Genomic DNA, 17,938 nt, shown 5'->3' with positions numbered 1-17,938 from the left:
AAGACTCTGATGCTGGGAGGGATTGGGGGCAGGAGGAGAAGGGGACGACAGAGGATGAGATGGCTGGATGGCATCACTGACTCGATGGATGTGAGTCTGAGTGAACTCCGGGAGTTGGTGACGGACAGGGAGGCCTGGTGTGCTGCGATTCATGGGGTCGCCAAGAGTCGGACATGACTGAGCAACTGAACTGAACTGAACTGAACTGATAAGTTGATTTACAGTGTTGTGTTTCAAGTGTGCAGCTAAGTGATTCATATATATAGATAGCTTTTTCAGATTCTTTTCCATTGTAGGGTGTTATACCAAATATAGTTTCTTGTGCTATACTTTAAATCTTTGTTGTTTATCTATTTTATATATATGGTGGTATATTTAATCCCATACTCCTGATTTATCCTTTCCCCTAGCTCCCTTTCCCTTTTGGTAACCATAAGTTTTTCTTTTCCTAAGTCTGTGTTTTCTGTTTTTTAAACAGGTTCGTTTATATCACTTTTTAGATCCCACATATAAGTGATATATAATATTTGTCTTTTTCTAATTTACTTCACTTAGAAGTAAATGTTTCTTTACTTGATCCACCCAGTGTTGCTGTAAATGGCATTATTTTATTCTTATTTGTGACTTATGTTGTATTGTATGTGCATATTTTTTATCCCTTCATCTGTTAATGGACACTTAGCTTATTTCCATGTCTTACTGTTGTAAATGATGCTGTGAATATTGGGGTGCGTGTCTTTTTTTGAATTACAGCTTTTGTCTCTTCTGGATATATACTTGAGGGTGGAATTGCTGGATCATGTGGTGACTCTAATTTTTTAAGGAACTTCCGTATTGTTCTCCATAGTGGTTGCACCAGTTTGCATTCCCACCAGCGGTGGAGGAAGGTTCCTTTTCCTCCATACCCTCTCCAGCATATGTTATTTGTGCACTCTTTGATTGTGGCCATTCTGACCCATGTGTGGTGATAACTCATCGTAGTGTTGGTTTGCATTTCTCTGATGATTAACAATGTTGAGCATCTTTTCATGTGCCTGATGGTCACTTGCATTTCTGTTTTGGGAAAATGGCTATTCAGTTCTGTTAATTGGGTTGTTTATTTTCTTGATGTTGTATGAGCTGTTTATACAGGATGTTATATAAACAGTTGGATGTTGATCCCTTACCTGATACATTATCTGCAAATCTTTTCTTCGATTCCATGGATTGTCTTTTTGTTTTGTAGTTGGTTTCCTTTGCTGTGCAAAAGCCTTTACATTTGGTGAGGTCCTATTTGTTTATTTTTGCTTCCTTTTCCATGTTAGGAAAATGTTCAGCTGTTAGGTCTTCAGATATGTTCCCAGGCCCTTCTCTCTTCTCCTTCTAGGGGCCCCTGTGAATTATTAGTGCATTTGATGTCCTAGAGGTCTCTCAAACTGTCCTCATTTCTTCTCATTCTTTTTTCTTTGTTCAGCAGCAGTGATTTCCACTACTCTCTTTCAGGTCACTGATCCATTCTTTTGTATCATTTAATCTGTTGTTGATTCCTTCTAATGTATTTTTCATTTCAGTTTTTATATTCTTCATCTCTGGTTGTTCTTTATATTTCCTAACTCTGAAAACTTCTAACTTTTCACTTTGTGTAGAAGTTAATTTCTCCCAAGTTCTTAGATCATCTTACGATCATTACTCCAGACTCTTTCTTGGGTAGATTTGCCTATCTCTGCAGTTTTTTTCTGAAGTTTTATCTAGCTCCTTCATGTGGAAATTGCTCCTCTGCTGCTCATTTGGCCTAAGTTGCTACTTGTATTTTTTATGTTTGTGGTAGGTTAGTTTTGTTTCTCAACTTTGGAGAAGTGGCCTCGGTAGGAAATACTCATTCGTGTTTTTTTAAATCATCTCATCTCCCATCACTCTTCTCTAGCAGCTTGTACTCCAACTAGGCTTTCCCAGCTCTCCGTCTTTGCGTATCCTCTTCCTCCTTGCTCTGCTTGGCAAACCTGAATCATGTTTTAAGGGCCAGTTCAAGTCTGACCTCTTCTGTGGTGCCTTTCCACATTTCCCCAAATGGATCCTTTGTCTCTCACTGTACCACTCTCATGAACTTATTTTCTGTTAAACATTTATTTGACTGCTTGAGTTTACAAACTTAATGAGACCAACATCTCTTTCTCATTTTTATATTCTCAAGGCCTGTTATATAGTGCGTGGCGTGTAGGAAACACCTTTATATCTAATGAACAAGTTCAACATGTGAAAGTTCCTAGAGCAGTTACTGGCAGAAGATGTCAGAAGATGCTTAGTCATTACTTGTCATGTTTGTGAAGATATATAACGCATTGTATTTCCCAGTTTATATTAATTTTCCTTAGTAGAATGAAGCATCAATCCTTAGTGAACTATCCAAACCTTTGTAAATGTTCTCCCGTCTGTCTTTCTAGATTAGTCTTAAAAATTGTGTTCCCAACCTAACAAGCATTTGCCATGCTTTCCTTTTGTTTAGTATCAGCCCTCTAGTGAAGCCGCTGTTACTGATGGAAATATGTCTCTCTTAAGTGTAAATAGAACCAGTGCTGTCCAAACGCTTTTCTAATTTGTTCAGACTAATTGTGGAAATTGTCTTGAACTTTCAAGACCAGGCTTCCCTGGTGACTCAGAGGTTAAAGCGTCTGCCTGCAATGCGGGAGACCTGGGTTCGATCCCTGGGTCGGGGAGATTGCCTGGAGAAGGAAATGGCAACCCACTCCAGTGTTCTTGCCTGGAGAATTCCATGGACGGAGGAGCCTGGTAGGCTATAGTCCATGGGGTCACAAAGAGTCGGACACGACTGAGCGACTTCACTTGGTTCACTTCAAGACAAAATAGAATTTCCCTCTTTTCTGTAATACTTATTTTACATAGTATACTATAATACCGTATTATTTTAGTTGTATGTATTTGTTATCTACTAGCATATGAGACTTTTGAAAGCAAATATCATGTTTTATTTATCTTTGATGCTCCAGCACCCAGACTTTGCAGTGTTTTTTGATTTTAATGAGCAGAATGATACGGGTTACTCACAAGAGGTCGGTGCTATCTAGGATATTGTGAATAGACATTTGAGAAATGTGGATTACTACTGGCAGGAGAGACAGTTAACAGTAATAGCAACCAGCTGCCCACACGTGTTGAGCACTTGTTATATCCAGGCACTTCACATGTATTAACACGTTTGTCACACAGCGTCATGAAGTGGATGCAGTCATTTCCCATCTTTAACAGATGGAGGCACAGAAAGCTGAAGGCATTTGCGCAAGGTCCCTTGGTTTGGACTGTAGCACTCAAGCTGGTGATTACTGTGCTTTATTGCCTTCCAGCGAACATAGAGAATTGGAAGCAGTATGCAGGCTATCCCTGTGGGAGCAAGGTGGAGGGCTGTGTGTACTCTCCAGACAGGACTCAGCTCTCGTGATCTTCTCTTTGACACAGTCCAAGATTTATGACAGTGGCTGAGGGCAATATTTCTTAAACTGTAAAGAGAATACATATCACTTTGGGACTCTTTCTGATTCTGTAGGTCTGAGGTGGGACCTGAGGCTCTGCATTTCTAACTAGGAAGTTCCCAAGAAGCTGCAGTGCCGCTTCATTGTGGACTCCATTTTGACTGGCAAGGGTTTAGGAGTTTCAGTGTCAGAGATATTTTATATGGGACCGTGTTAGGTTCTCATCTAGAAATTCTAAGAGATTCTGTGTCCTTAATTGGGTGCATAGTTAGGAAGTTGCTGTGGCATAGAGGTTCTGAGACTCTGGACACCAGTTATAGATCCTAGATCTTATATTAGAATTCCCTAAGTAGTTGTAAAGACTGTTAATGCTCCGACTGTGCTTCAGAGCCAATAAGGATACCTGGTGAGTGGGCCTTTATGTTTAAAACATGTTTGCAAGTGACTGGAATACTCAGCAAAGGTTTCAGAACCACTGTGAGCAAATTAATTCATCAGAGTCTTAGAACCTAATGTGCTCCTTTTCCTGTTAACCAAATCTGTTGTCTGTTGAAATAAAAATTGTATTGTGAAAGTTCCCATGAATTGAAAATACTGTAAAATTGCTGTAAAGACAAGACTAAATGTTAAGCATATGCAGACTGTCACCACAGTGTTTTGTTTTGATTAAACCTTCTGCCATTGGTTAGGCTAATGTTCATTTTTTAAGGACTACAAATAAAAATACCAATAATGCTTTTTTTCTGTTGAGCATATTTCTGTGAATTCTAGTTGTATTTTCCTAATCCATTTGTTTTTCTCTTTTCAACAGGGATTTTTTGCCAGGTGGTAGGAGAGATTATACAGTACAAGTTCAGCTGAGGTGAGTTTGCAGTTTTCGTGTTACTTTAATTTTATGCTTGCTAACTGTGTGCATATAGTCCTGAATTTGTAAAGTGTAAATTTGAGTACAATATTTAAGAGTTTTTTTTTTTCTTTAATGCAGACTTTGCCTGGCAGAGACAAGTTGTCCTCAAGAAGATAACTATCCCAATAGTCTCTGTATAAAAGTGAATGGGAAGCTGTTTCCTTTGCCTGTAAGTTGCTTTTTATTCACCAGGCTTTTGCTTGTGAGTTTATTATAATTACTAACAAGGCTTAAAAATCGTGACTACTTAGTGCCAATGAACAGTCCCAGCATTAAATACTGTTTTCCATTAGAGAGATTCATGGCTTCTTGGGGAAGTGGCAGATTCCAGGTCTAGGGGAGATGGAAAAGATGAGCTTGAAGCATCTTGTGCCAGGAAGTAAGGAAGCTGTGAGAGATTCTTAAGATGATATCAAAAGGCATAGTAGCAGGGCAGGACCTGTAGGGAAGGACATGAGGGCAGCATGTTGTACTGGCTGTCTGAATGAGCTGGGCCTTGCCCTTGGATGGGATGGTGAAAGTTGGAGGCTGCTCATTACAACTGGACATGGTGATTGAGGATTCCAAGCTTGAGCCTTGATGGTGCACACCCTTGAGAGACGGATGCAGTGGTGTTTGATTGACAGCCTGTTGAGAGAGAGTGAGAGACACACACTCTTTCTCTCTATATAGCCTGTTTCTCTCTCTGTCTCTGTCTGTATAGCCTGTTTCTGACCTGATAGATGTCAAATCTTAAAATAACAATTGTTGAATAGGAGTATGTATCTGGCTCCACTGAGGGTTGAACTAAACTGCTAATTTGCTACAGCTGTGTGGCAGTAAAGCTGTATTCTCAATAGTAGTAGAGCATGGCCTGTTTTTCAGAGTGGTTATGTATCTTAACTGAAGAAGTGCTGTGAGAACAGTGATTCTACCATGAAGGTAAGCTGCCATATTCAGCAAAGCAGAGACCATTTGACATGGAGATGAGGTGGCTGTTTAGCATTCCTGCTGAGTGCAAGATTTGGCTCTGAAATAAGTATATGAGCAACAGCTGTGAGCAGCTGAGCAAGCCAGACAACAAAGTCTAGAAATCTCAGCTCTACCAGGGCCAAGTGGTTGTAGTTGAACCCCAAAGTGACAAGGCCCATGGCCAAGGCTGACCCCTGTATTCGAAGATCTGACTTATTGGTTGTCCGGAATCTCATTTCTGTCATATATAGCCTGTGGATTTAAAGACCTGAGAGATAGCCCTTCTCATGTATTTTATAGGGCTTGAACAGTACTGTACCACTGCCTGACTCTTTCTGAAAGATGTTTATAAGGCTGAAATCTTGTGGGGATTAAAGGGGAAATTTCAGAGGCTGAGTAGGTATGGTTGGGAAGGCATGCTTACATGCTCTTGTGTGTGTTCAGAACCTAGGGGGCACATTTTGCCTCTTGGGTTTCTGGCTGTAAGTAACAGGAGATCTCAGAAGCTGTCTTTCATCTGGATGAATCATACAAAGATCTAAACCAGGAGAAGAAGCAGCCTCACTTGGAACTGAAGGATGCCACTGGGTGGCCACATGTGTGGCAGAGGAAACCTAGGATTTTGGAATGATAGCACATTTTCCATGGCTTTTCATATCCAATTCTCTTTGTGTTGGATGGGCTAAGATTTCTTTTGACCTTTAATTTTTATTGCTGTTTTACTCTCTCACTCTCCTTAAATATCTGACTGTGATAATCTTCTTGGTGTCTATAGACCCACCTGGAAGATCTGCTCAGTATTAAATGATTGTGCTAGTTTTGGGGAGTTGTGTCTCTGAAACATGTGAGGCTATACTTAAACTCTGGTGTTGCTGCAGAAAATATGATGGTTACAGATGTGTACACACACATTCCACAGAATTTTCCAAGTGGACCAGTCAGCGCCATGCTGTGGTATAATATTCCATCTTTAAGGTCTGCAGCACCACTGTGGATAGCTCTGAATGTGTCACTCTTTCAGGACTGGTGAGAGAGAACTCAGGTAGTTGAGCATGTTCTCTGGGACACTGTTGCTCAGTCACTGCTGGTTCCTCTCCAGAAGCACTAACTAACCCTTGCATACTTACACTAGGGCTGTTGGTGAACACACTGACTACTGTGTGATGAGCCCCACACTCACCTCTGGAGCCAGGGTCCTGCAGTGGCTCCAGGGGCACTTGTGGGAGAGATGAGGAAATGGAGCATAGGACAAAGGATGTCAAAACAGATTTCAGAAGGAGAAGGCGATGGAGTGGTGGTAGGGGCAAGGGGGAGCCTGCCTGACCCTAGTAGGGCCGTCCCAAAGATCAGATGCCAGTCTTTCCCAAAGAGGTTCTTCATCTTTAGCCTTGTGAATTCCTGTGGGACAGCTGACATAAATGTGCATGGAACTGATGTAGAACTGCTGAGACCTCCCCTTGATCCACGATTGGGATATTGTAATATCTCCCAGTATTGGGGTATTGATTGGGATAATGTAATATGGGCATTGACTGGCATATTTATGAGAATCATGTGAGTATACGGCCACGTTAGGAGAAGAATTGAGCTCTTTACCACCATGGAGATCTTCAGGGACTTTGTTCCAATTGTAAGAAGCATCAACAAGCCACAGAGAAGTTTGACATGTGGTTCTTGCCCATGATCCTGATTTATTACACAACAGATTTTGGAGGAATAAGCTTTGACAGTCATGGGATTTCCCATTTGGGCTCTGAATAAATTTGAATTTGTGTCCTGGAACAAGTCCCTGTCTGTATGACCTAATTGCAGTATGCAGTCATCATGGATCCATAATGGTTGGATACTCTACCTCATGAACAGAGAGTGAACTGAATAGAAAATGGTGTTCCCTTGATAATAGCAAGGTATCCCTGGATAATAAGGGTCAAATAGTGATGAAAGCAGTTTATATGCTATTCTTACCCAGATCAAGATGATGGCTTTTATTTTTTTTATTTATTTTTTTAAGATGATGGCTTTTAAAAGATACTTTAATCCATTGATTTTCCAGCCTCTTGATAACAGGGATGACAGTAAGCAGCTCGTAGCAAGGCTTGTAGAACGATATGTGTAGTGAGGACAGACACAAGTGAAGCTGCCTCCAGGAATGTCCCCATACCGCCATCTTTGACCCAGATGCTGCCATTGTACAGACTGACCACATGATGAGAAAGTTATGTGTTTTTAAGGGCAGGAGAGAGGGGAAGAAAAAGACCCTCTTTGCCTAGAGAGTTTTGAAAGGCTGAATTATTTTTCCTTTTAGACATATTTTGAGAAATGGATGTAAACCTGTGGAGCTGTGAGGTTAGGGGGGTGTGTGGGGGTTGACGTGGGGGAATATTTCTTGTAGAGATTCCAAAAGAATGGAGAGGATGTGTGTTACAGTGCAGCTGGCAAAACTCTCCTAAGCGTTTCCTCTCATTGCAGCGGGAGACATATCAGTCCAGCGCCATTATCTTAATGCACTCTTTCTGAGTTTGTGGATTTCCTTTTCCTGATACCTAATTTTTTCCTGCATATATTAGTTACGCCGATGGTCTGCCTCACAGTAAATCTGGCGTAAGTGCAGTCAGTATTTTCTTTTGTTAAAACACACACACATGCTCCAGTGTGACGAGATTCCCTTGACCTAAGATGGGATAATATTGGCATCTAAAATATAATGCTTAAGTAGGCTCAAAATTATCAAACATAAGTGAGTTTATAATTACGCTAAAATAAACCATTGGAGGTTGCATCAACTCATTGCTCTAAAAATTGATAGAGAGAATCATTGATTTTGGAGTAACCAAATGTTGATGTGGTCAAATTGTTTATGGAAAGGTTTAATACAAGCAAAGGGAAGAATGGATTTTAAAAAACTTTTTTTTGGTAATCCATGAATCAAATAATGGATCTAGGTAACCATGACCAATGGAAACTGAAACCACTAGGTCAAAGCTAGATGGGAACAACCATGCTGACATAAGCTGAACTGATCAACCTTCACATCACTGACAGTGGAGCAAACAGGCATTCTGCGCCTCATGACATGGCACAGTAGGAAGCACGTAGCATTCTCTATGAAGTTTTTGTCTCTGAAAATTTAAACCTGAATCTAGGCAAGCCTGTGCACCTCATTACTATCTTAAATTACGGAGTGTCACATCTTCAAACTGTGAGGAAGCAGTCTGCCTAATCCAGAAGATGAGAATATTCTTCAGATCAAGAGCCCTGGGGACCCCCACAGAACAACAGCATCAGAAACAGAGTGGGAGTTTTGGGGCAGGGGGTGAGAGAGGATGAAAAGCATTCTTTAATATAGAATAAAGGAGACTTCAGAGACAGCTGAGCACACTGTGAGGCTCTAGTTTGGATTCTGATTCAGACTGTAAAGGCACATCTTCTATGTCAAACTATGTATGCCTAAAATAATGTGTCTGGGATACTTTATATAATGGGCAAAGACTACTTACAGGTAACCTATTGAATTGGGTGATAGTTTGTTTAGACTTTTTTCTCTAGTTTTGTATACATTTGAAAGCTTCAGTAATAAAAGACATCGTCGAGGCAGTTGAGAAATTGCAGTATAAACTAGATATTAGACAATTTTTAAAATCATGGTTAATATTGTTAGGTTATGATACTGTTCTTATTTCCTGAGGTCTTTTAAAGATGCATATAAAAGTATGGGTCAAGTCACATGTCTAGAAGTTGCATTCAAAAAATACTTAGGCAAAAATAAAGGTGTAAATGTGTGGAGTCCCCTTCATGGATCATAGCCTTGTCGTGGCAAAGGGGTTTGCGTAACTCAGTGTAGCTGTGAGCCATAGCAGTCAGGGCCACTCAAGAGGGGCGGTTCATAGTGGAGAGTTCTGACAAAATATGATCTTTGGGAGAAGGGAATGGCAAAACACTTCAGTATTCTTACCACAAGAACAATACAAAAAGGCAAAAGATAACCACACCAGAAGATGAGTCCCCCTCCCAGGTCTAGGTGTCCAGTATGCTACTGGGAAAGGGCAGAGGACAGTTACTAACAGCTCAAGAAAGAATGAAGAAGCTGGGCCGACGCGGAAATGACACCCAGTTGTGGATGTGTTTGGTGGTGAAAGTGAAGCCCAGTGCTGTGAAGAACAGTATTGCAAAGAACCTGGAATGTTAGGTCCGTGAATCAAGGTAAATCAGACGTGGTCAAGCAGGAGATGGCAAGAGTGAACATCAGCATCTCAGGATTCAGTGAACTGAGATGGACAGGAATGAGCATGACCATTATGTCTACTACTGTGGGCAAGAATCCCTTAGAAGAAATGTAGTAGCAATGTTTCGTACAGTGATGGGCACAATAAAGGGCAGAAGTGGTCAGGACCTAATAGAGACAGAAGAGATTAAGAAAAGGTGGCAAGAATACACAGAAGAGCTATACAAAAAATGTCTTAATGACTTGGACAACCACATTGGTGTGGTCGCTCATCCAGAGCTAGGCATCCTGGAGTGTGAAGTCAAGTGGGCCTTAGGAAGCATCACTTCGAAGAAAGCTAGTGGAAGTGAGGGAATTTCAGCTGAGCTATTTCAAATGCTAAAAGATGATGCTGTTCAAGTGCTGCACTCAGTATGTCAACAAATTTGGAAAACTCAGCAGTGGTCACAAAAAAGATCAGTTTTCATTCCAGTCCCTAAAAAGGGCAGTAACAAAGAATGCTCAGACTACTAGACGGTTGTACTCACTTTGCATGCTAGTAAAAATTATTTTCAAAATCCTTCAAGCTAGACTTCAGCAGTATGTGAACTGAGAATTTCCAGATGTACAAACTGGGTTTAGAAAAGGCAGAGGAAGTGAAGTGAAGTCACTCAGTTGTGTATGACTCTTTGCGACCCCATGGACTGTAGCCCACCAGGCTCCTCCACCCATGGGATTCTCCAGGCAAGAGTACTGGAGTGGGTTGCTATTTCCTTCTCCAGGGGATCTTCCCGACCCAGGGATCGAACCCAGGTCTCCCGCATTGTAGGCAGACGCTTTACCGTCTGAGCTACCAGGGAAGCCCTAAAGGCAGAGGAACTAGCAGTCAAACCCAATGTTCGGTGGATCATAGAGAAAGCAAGGGAATTCCAGAAAAACATCTGCTTCGTTGACTACACAAAAACCTTTGACTGTGTGGATCACAACAAACTGTGGAAAATTCTTAAAGAGATGGGAATACCAGACCACTTTCTTCTGAGAAATCTGTATGCAGGTCAAGAGAGCATTTTTATCCCTCACAAGATTTTAATAATTCCTTTGAAATTCCCCAGTTTGTACTTTTTAAAAAAAATTTTCAGAGTTCGTTTTCCCTCTTTGTCACCCCTGGTATTTGAATGAATGAAAGTTCCTAAAATGAATCAGTATAAAGAGATTCAACTTTATTGTTTAAAAGAAAGGAAAAAAAAAAACCATAGCCAGTATGGTAAGATCTCAGCACCTTTGATTTTACTGGAACATGGAATTTTTGTTGTTACATTTTTCTGGATTTGTAAAATATTTTATAACATTTTTAAAAGGGTATTTTCCTCTTCTGGGTTTCCTCACCTTAGGGTGAGGACTGTGTGATTTCCAGGATAAAATAAAAGAATTTAGTGTGACTGAAATTAGGCAAGATACTGTACTTGTCTTGGAGAAAACGTTTGCACCTCTGCTCAGAATTTTAAATCGCTTTTCTTTTCTGTGGTTACAGGGCTATGCACCACCACCTAAAAATGGAATTGAGCAGAAGCGCCCTGGACGCCCTTTGAATATCACGTCTTTAGTTAGGTTATCCTCAGCTGTGCCAAACCAGATTTCCATTTCTTGGGCATCAGAAATTGGAAAGGTAAAGATTCTTTTCTCTAGGGAACACGAAAGTGATTCCTCTAGGTGGTATTGATTCGCTTTGGTTTTTCTTAGGCTACTAGTTCCAACTAGTTCCATCTCGTTCACTTTTCTGTTTATAACCCCCAAAAGCCATATTTTTCAATTCGGGCTAGAGATGTGAGATTCTTAAAAGTTAAAACTAAGGTTTCTTCAGTATCATCTCTGTGTCTCCTTCCAAAGGAGATAAGTGCTCTAACAGTATCTCTTAAAGTTAGTGGTTAATCACAGTTGTGTTTATGTGTGTTTTAAGTGGTATTTTTAAAAAGTGGGAATTTGGGCTACTGTTACATATTTATGAAGAGGGACAAAGAAAACTTTATTAGGCTTTTGGGGAAATGGTTAAATGTACTCCTGTTGTGATTAGACATAATTTACTCCAGCCTTTATATGAACAGCTGATACTTAAATAATGTGAATATCTCATAATATTTACTTAGATTTATATTTACTAGAAAACATTTACTTAGATTGGTATTAATTCCTCCATACTTTTAGATTGATGAACTTGGTTTTCTGCAGATTCTTAAGTATTAAAAAGCTTTTCGTCAATTATGAAATACTGGTTAATACAACAAGGATTTCCATTTTAGAACTGCTTATTTATATAACTGAAGTAATAGAAATGGAAGAGATTGCAATTAATTTCTGATCATCAGCTTTAATGTTGCTGTTTCATAGAAATAAACGATAGTATTCCTTCTTATGGATGGAGAAGTTGAATCATGTTTGTAGCCAGAATTAATTTGGTTTTATCACCAAGGTAATTGCCAAGCTGGACATAATGAATATTTTTGTATTAATCTTTGGACTGTACAACTGTGATTACCAGGACCTCTAATGATTGTTCTCTTGAGCTCTCATTTCTGAATTTTTACTATAACTTGTGTATCATAAGACACTGATCCCTAATATTTTTTATTTGCATGAACTTAAATGTACAGTGATGTAGCACTGGATAAAGATTCAGGAAATCTTGGCTTAGTCTCAGGTTGGCAAATTGTTTGATTTTGGCAAAATTGCTTAATTCTCTGGGGCCTGCTTATTATAAACAATAAGTAAAATCTTGAGAATGGGTGTTATATACAAATATCAGAGACCTTGTTAACTGAGCAAGTACTAATGCTTTAAAGTTTAGTGAGATAATAAAGTTTTTTGAGAGAAATTTGAGCAGAAAAGCAGTATATCTTTTTGAAATGATTATGACCTTATAGATTTTGTTTTTGAGTAAATGATTGCAGATACTGAACGCTTAGCAGTTTTGTTTTGTTTTTTTTTAAACCCTTATAATGGCTGCCCTGGTAGCTCAGCTGGTAAAGAATCTACATTTCAATTCTGGAGACCTCGACTTGATTCTTGGGTTGGGAAGATCCTCTGGAGAAGGGATAAACTACCCACTCCAGTATTCTTGGGCTTCTCTGGTGGCTCAGATGGTAAAGAATCTGCCTGCAATGTGGGAGGCCTGGGTTTGATCCCTTGGTTGGGAAGATCCCCTGGAGGAGGGAAAGGCTACCCACTCTAGTATTTTGACTTGGATATTTCCATGGACAGAGGAGCCTGGCAGGCTACAGTCTGTGGGGTCACAAAAAGTCAGACATGACTGAGCGACTTTCACTTAATGGAAATAATATTCTTTTCTTGCAGTTGTAATCAGTAAATTTGTATACTCTTTTGGATATTCAGATATTTGAAAGGACTGTAGCAGGATGTTAAAAATGATATTTAAAGTATCTGATTTGGCAACTATTAAAAGTATTTTGTTTATTGTAGAATCAATTGAATGAATACATGTAGTGAATTGGTAAGGTGGGTTTTAAGTATTTAAGTAAAATTATATATCATCTCTTCATTGCTTTATAGATAGCTCATGAAAGTTCCTTTGTGCCAAGTCTAAGAGGGTATGGAATTGGATGCTATTATTTTCTGACCTTGTATTTTTTGTTTTTATTATTTCTTCATGTGTCTTATATACTACAGTAGTTGCCTCTTCCCAGTAAAATGTCTGTTTGCAAATAGCAATTGTCAAATTTTTTCTCCAAAAAAAAGCTGATTTGGGGTTCATGTGAATGATTTGCCTAAGGTTATGTAGCAGGTGTCTGCCAAAATTAGAACTGTGGAACTCTGGATTAGAAGTATTAATTTAGACCACAGGTGTTTGAACTTTGTTTCTGTAGTGGAACTCATTTTTCATGAATGTATTTTCCCTATTACATAAAAAACAGAAAATTCTAGTTAGCAGTGTTCATAGGAGGGTGTATTCTCATTTATACCATGATGGCTCCTGAGGTACCAGTTTTGCTAAGTTGGAAACACGGTTTGAAAACCACTGATCTGAGCATTTTATTTTTCACGTAGATGTTTTACAGTGGTGAGTGATTGAGAAATACCTTTCATAGGGTGACGCATTCATCTTCCCTGAAGTAACTGAGTTGATTTTCTTCCCTTCCCAGTCACTGACTTTGCTGTATAAGTTATTTTGCATGTTATTTTTAGAAACCAGAGTTTCTTAGACAAGTGTTTTATATAAATAACTATTATCTCTCATCTTTAATACAGATTATCTTTCTTTGTAGAATTACTCCATGTCTGTATATCTTGTACGACAACTCACATCAGCCATGTTATTACAGAGATTAAAAATGAAAGGTATTAGAAACCCTGATCATTCCAGAGCACTAAGTAAGTATTGTTTGTAAGACTGAGCATATGAGATGGTTTTAAATGGAAGTTTTAAAAGCTTCACATATACATCAATACAGAAACAATTTGGGAATAATTACTAAAAACCAAAAATGAATTACAAGTTAAAAATACTCTTGACCACAGCTTTCTTATCCATTCATCTGCTGATGGACATCTAGGTTGCTTCCATGTCCTGGCTATTATGAACAGTGCTGCAATGAACATTGGGGTACACGTGTCTCTTTCCCTTCTGGTTTCCTCAGTGTGTATGCCCAGCAGTGGGATACACACTGTGGTACATATGTAAAAAAAGCTGTGGTACATATACACAATGGAGTATTACTCAGCCATTAAAAAGAATACATTTGAATCAGTTCTAATGAGGTGGATGAAACTGGAGCCTATTATACAGAGTGAAGTAAGCCAGAAGGAAAAACACCAATACAGTATACTAACGCATATATATGGAATTTAGAAAGATGGTAACGATAACCCTGTATACGAGACAGCAAAAGAGACACTGATGTATAGAACAGGCTTATGGACTCTGTGGGAGAGGGAGAGGGTGGGAAGATTTGGGAGAATGGCATTGAAACATGTGAAATGTCATGTATGAAACAAGATGCCAGTCCAGGTTCAATGCACGATGCTGGATGCTTGGGGCTGGTGCACTGGGACGACCCAGAGGGATGGTATGGGGAGGGAGGAGGGTTAAAAAGAAAAAAAACAACAAAAAAAAAAGAAAACATATTAATATTTGATTTCTCATTGATAAAAAAAGACATCATGTCTAATTTTAATCAGGACTTCTGTTCTATTTTGAAGTTTAAAAAGTTTGTATTTTAGGAATATATAGCTATGGGATGTGAGACTGTGTATTCGTATGTGTACATGATTGCTAGGAGTGATTATTGTTAAAATATATATAAATATGAAGAATTATGAACCTGAATTAAAGAATCCTCTGATAACAGCAAATATTAAAAAAAATAAAAATAAAAAAATAAAAAATACTCTTGAAGAATGGAGCTGTATAAATTGAAAAACCCTTCTCTTAGAAACTGCTCCCAAGAGGATGAAGTTTGACTCTCAATTGATATTGATATTTTGCCTTTTCATAAGAAGTTAATTTTGGTAAATGTCTGGTTGTTGGCAGTTTTGATGCCTGCGTTGGGAATAGGAATGCAGGTCTTTAAGTCCTCCAGTGTGTAGTGTGCTGTACACTTAAAAAACTTCTAACTTAAAAGGTCTTTTTGCAAAAGAAATGTTGATATCCATCAGAAATAATATTTATCTTCTGAGATGTTTTATTTTGTACTTTGATACTTTCATGCTGTATAATAATAAATAGAGGAAAAAATGTGTAACTCAAGCTGTAGATAATTCAGTAACTGATGTTAATTGAACAAGACGTTTTTTTCTGGGAAAGAGAATATTTTTACCCCCATTACCTCCCATATCACTGAATGAACCAGAAAGGAGAGAGAATCTGTGGGTTGGACAGGGAGCCAAGCAGGGCTGTTGAAATGGTATTTTGTTTCTTACACGCAAGCCATTTCTCATCACACACAGCACAGTGTTGATCTTCCTGTCTAGAGCTGAAAGCCACGGGAATTCTTCCACAATTCTTACCTGACGAAGGTTCCACTCTTCCAGTTGCAGTCTGGTTCTCCCTGTCATGGTGTTGAGAATTAGGCATCTGAAGGCAGTTTATGTATTTATTAGTTTCTGTCAACAGTAACTTGTATGTATTATGTGGTGAAGAAGATGGCACATAATCCTACATCCATAGTAGTTTTCAGTAGTCAAAGTATAAAAATATTTTACCTTTTTTATAAAGTATAAGAACAATTATTGGAAATTACATGTAATCCCTAATTAAAAGTCATGCATGTGTTTTAGAAAAGTATTGAAGCTCAGAGTTCAGCTGCCTTCCCTAATTGTATTGTTCTTAAGCCTGAAACAGCTCTCTGTTTTAAAAACTCTTCCTTGCCCACAATTTTACTTTTAAAAATAAATCTTAAAAATTTGATTAAGCATGTCATTTAGAGTTTGTAATTCTTTAACCTAATACTGGAAGTATGGCTGTATTTTCAATACATTAATACTTAACATTTTATTTTGTTTTTGTAGTTTCTTGATCTATTTGAAGTGTTTGGGAAATTTTAAATAAGATGGCATATATTTCTATAATTCTGTTCATAAGTCACAATTTTTTAAACATTGTGTTTATTGTTGATTTTCCCTCAAGTTAAAGAAAAACTTACTGCGGATCCTGACAGTGAGATTGCTACGACTAGCCTTCGGGTGTCCTTGATGTGCCCTGTAAGTAAAGCAGCGAAACATTCTGAGGCATTTTGCTTTTTTATAAGTTACTAATTTTCCTATAAGTAAGTATGGGAATGAATGATACAGTATAAAATTTTGAACTTTTTTCATTTTCCCATTCAGGAATCTTCATAGATAAGCATTATAATATCAAAGAATGCAAGGGTTCTCAGGCAGTGACTAAACAGAAAGAGATGTAAAAGGATATTATAACAAAGATTTAGGTTCACAGTAATCTGTCGCTGCTAATTATAGATAATCCACAGCTAATACTGAACATAGAGAGTTGGCTCCTTTCATCAGCATATAAACTGTGTTGAAAAATAGCAACAAAATTATTAGGACCTAATGCTAATTAATCGGAGAAGTCAATGGCAGCCCACTCCAGTGTTCTTGCCTGGAGAATCCCAGAGACGGTGGAGCCTGGTGGGCTGCCGCCTATGGGGTTGCACAGAGTTAGACACGACTGAAGCAACTTAGCAGCAGCAGCAGCAGTGCTAATTGATGGGAGAAATCAGGAATAGTGGATGAAGGCTTCTTGATTAAAATCACTGCTTTTGGGAACGACAAGTCCTGGGAATAGGACTTTATGATATGGTTCGGTGGGGGAGGGTTGGGTTTGGTGACCAGCTACCATTGTGTATAGTTTTTTAAATGGAAAGAGAATTGTGTCAGAGAAAGGGATACTTTGTTGAGCCCCTATTACATGCTCTTAGACTGTCTTAGCTAGCAAGCCTGTATGGAGTTGTTCCCATTTTGCCGATGAGGAGCCTGAGACTGAAAGAGGTTGCTAACCCAGGTCACACACTTAGGTTATAGTAGAAGAAGAATAGAGAGTTTGGTCTTCTGACCGTATTCTCGTTTTCTTAACAAGGTACCATATTGCCACATGGGGCCAAAAATATAAATATCCTGATTATAAATCTACTTCTCTGTTATTCTGGAAAGCAGTATTTGCAGGTATCTTTGTTTCTAAAGCTTTATGTATTATCATTTACTTGAACTTACCTTTACTGAAAAGGGATAGAATTACATGAAATTGGGATTGCTTCCAAATTGGGAACCTGTGGTTATGAGCAGGGTGAAGGTCAGCAGGAGGACTTTAATGAGGTGGCAGCAGAGGCCCTCAAGGGCATGTGTTTAGACCCCGGGTCTTCCCTGGTCACTGGGCATCAGTTCATTTGAGTGTCCTCACAGTACCTTTTTCTCCTGCTCATGTTAAAATTGATACTAAATTGAAACACGTGAAATTTCCATTTTGTTAGTCAGAAACAGTTTGGATATTAGACATTTCTTAGTGGTTTAACCCTAGTGTATTTGGCAGATACTCATTGCTGGCTATATTTTAAACACAGCCACTGTTTGGGAATGGAACTTGTGTTACATTTATGTTTTATTATGTCAAACTGTTGTCAGGAAGAAAGCACTTCTCTTTACAACTAAGAAGTTGTACAGTTACATAGTGCCGTATCCTGTAAGTTTTTTTTGAACCTTTTGTTGGTGTGTGTTTTTCCTCTTTTCTTCAAACACTATGCTATTCTACATGACAACAACTAAAGCAACCAAACTGTTGAATTCTTGGGCATTCAAAACAGTGGAAGTGGCATATTGAAGTGGTTGGAATTTCTCCTATATAAGAATAGGTTCCTTTCAGATGTGTCAGTTTTAAGAAAACTGACAGTTTTAAGAAAATTAACAGTT

The 17,938-nt window shown here is 38.7% G+C and overlaps 1 protein-coding gene across 7 annotated transcripts in view; it reads left to right on the top strand.

Moving 5' to 3' along the window:
* The window catches only part of PIAS2 (protein inhibitor of activated STAT, 2), a 107,258-nt gene that overhangs the window by 47,303 nt on the left and 42,017 nt on the right, over positions 1-17,938 (top strand). For all 7 annotated transcript variants that reach the window (XR_825360.1, XR_825359.1, XM_010840956.1 and 4 more), the window contains 5 exons: positions 4,276-4,326; positions 4,450-4,540; positions 11,055-11,189; positions 13,801-13,906; positions 16,161-16,234. Coding sequence is in view for 5 of the 7 variants with exons in the window: in XM_010840956.1 (XP_010839258.1) it covers positions 4,276-4,326; positions 4,450-4,540; positions 11,055-11,189; positions 13,801-13,906; positions 16,161-16,234 (457 nt within the window). In the remaining 2 variants the exon portion in view is untranslated. The remainder of the gene's footprint in view (positions 1-4,275; positions 4,327-4,449; positions 4,541-11,054; positions 11,190-13,800; positions 13,907-16,160; positions 16,235-17,938) is intronic.

The sequence above is a fragment of the Bison bison genome, unplaced genomic scaffold (genome assembly GCF_000754665.1).
Source record: "Bison bison bison isolate TAMUID 2011002044 unplaced genomic scaffold, Bison_UMD1.0 scf7180017864153, whole genome shotgun sequence".
In the NCBI taxonomy this organism is placed as follows: domain Eukaryota; kingdom Metazoa; phylum Chordata; class Mammalia; order Artiodactyla; family Bovidae; genus Bison; species Bison bison.
The sequence above is the reverse complement of the archived record's forward strand: the minus strand, read 5'-3'. Positions and strand labels throughout refer to the sequence as shown.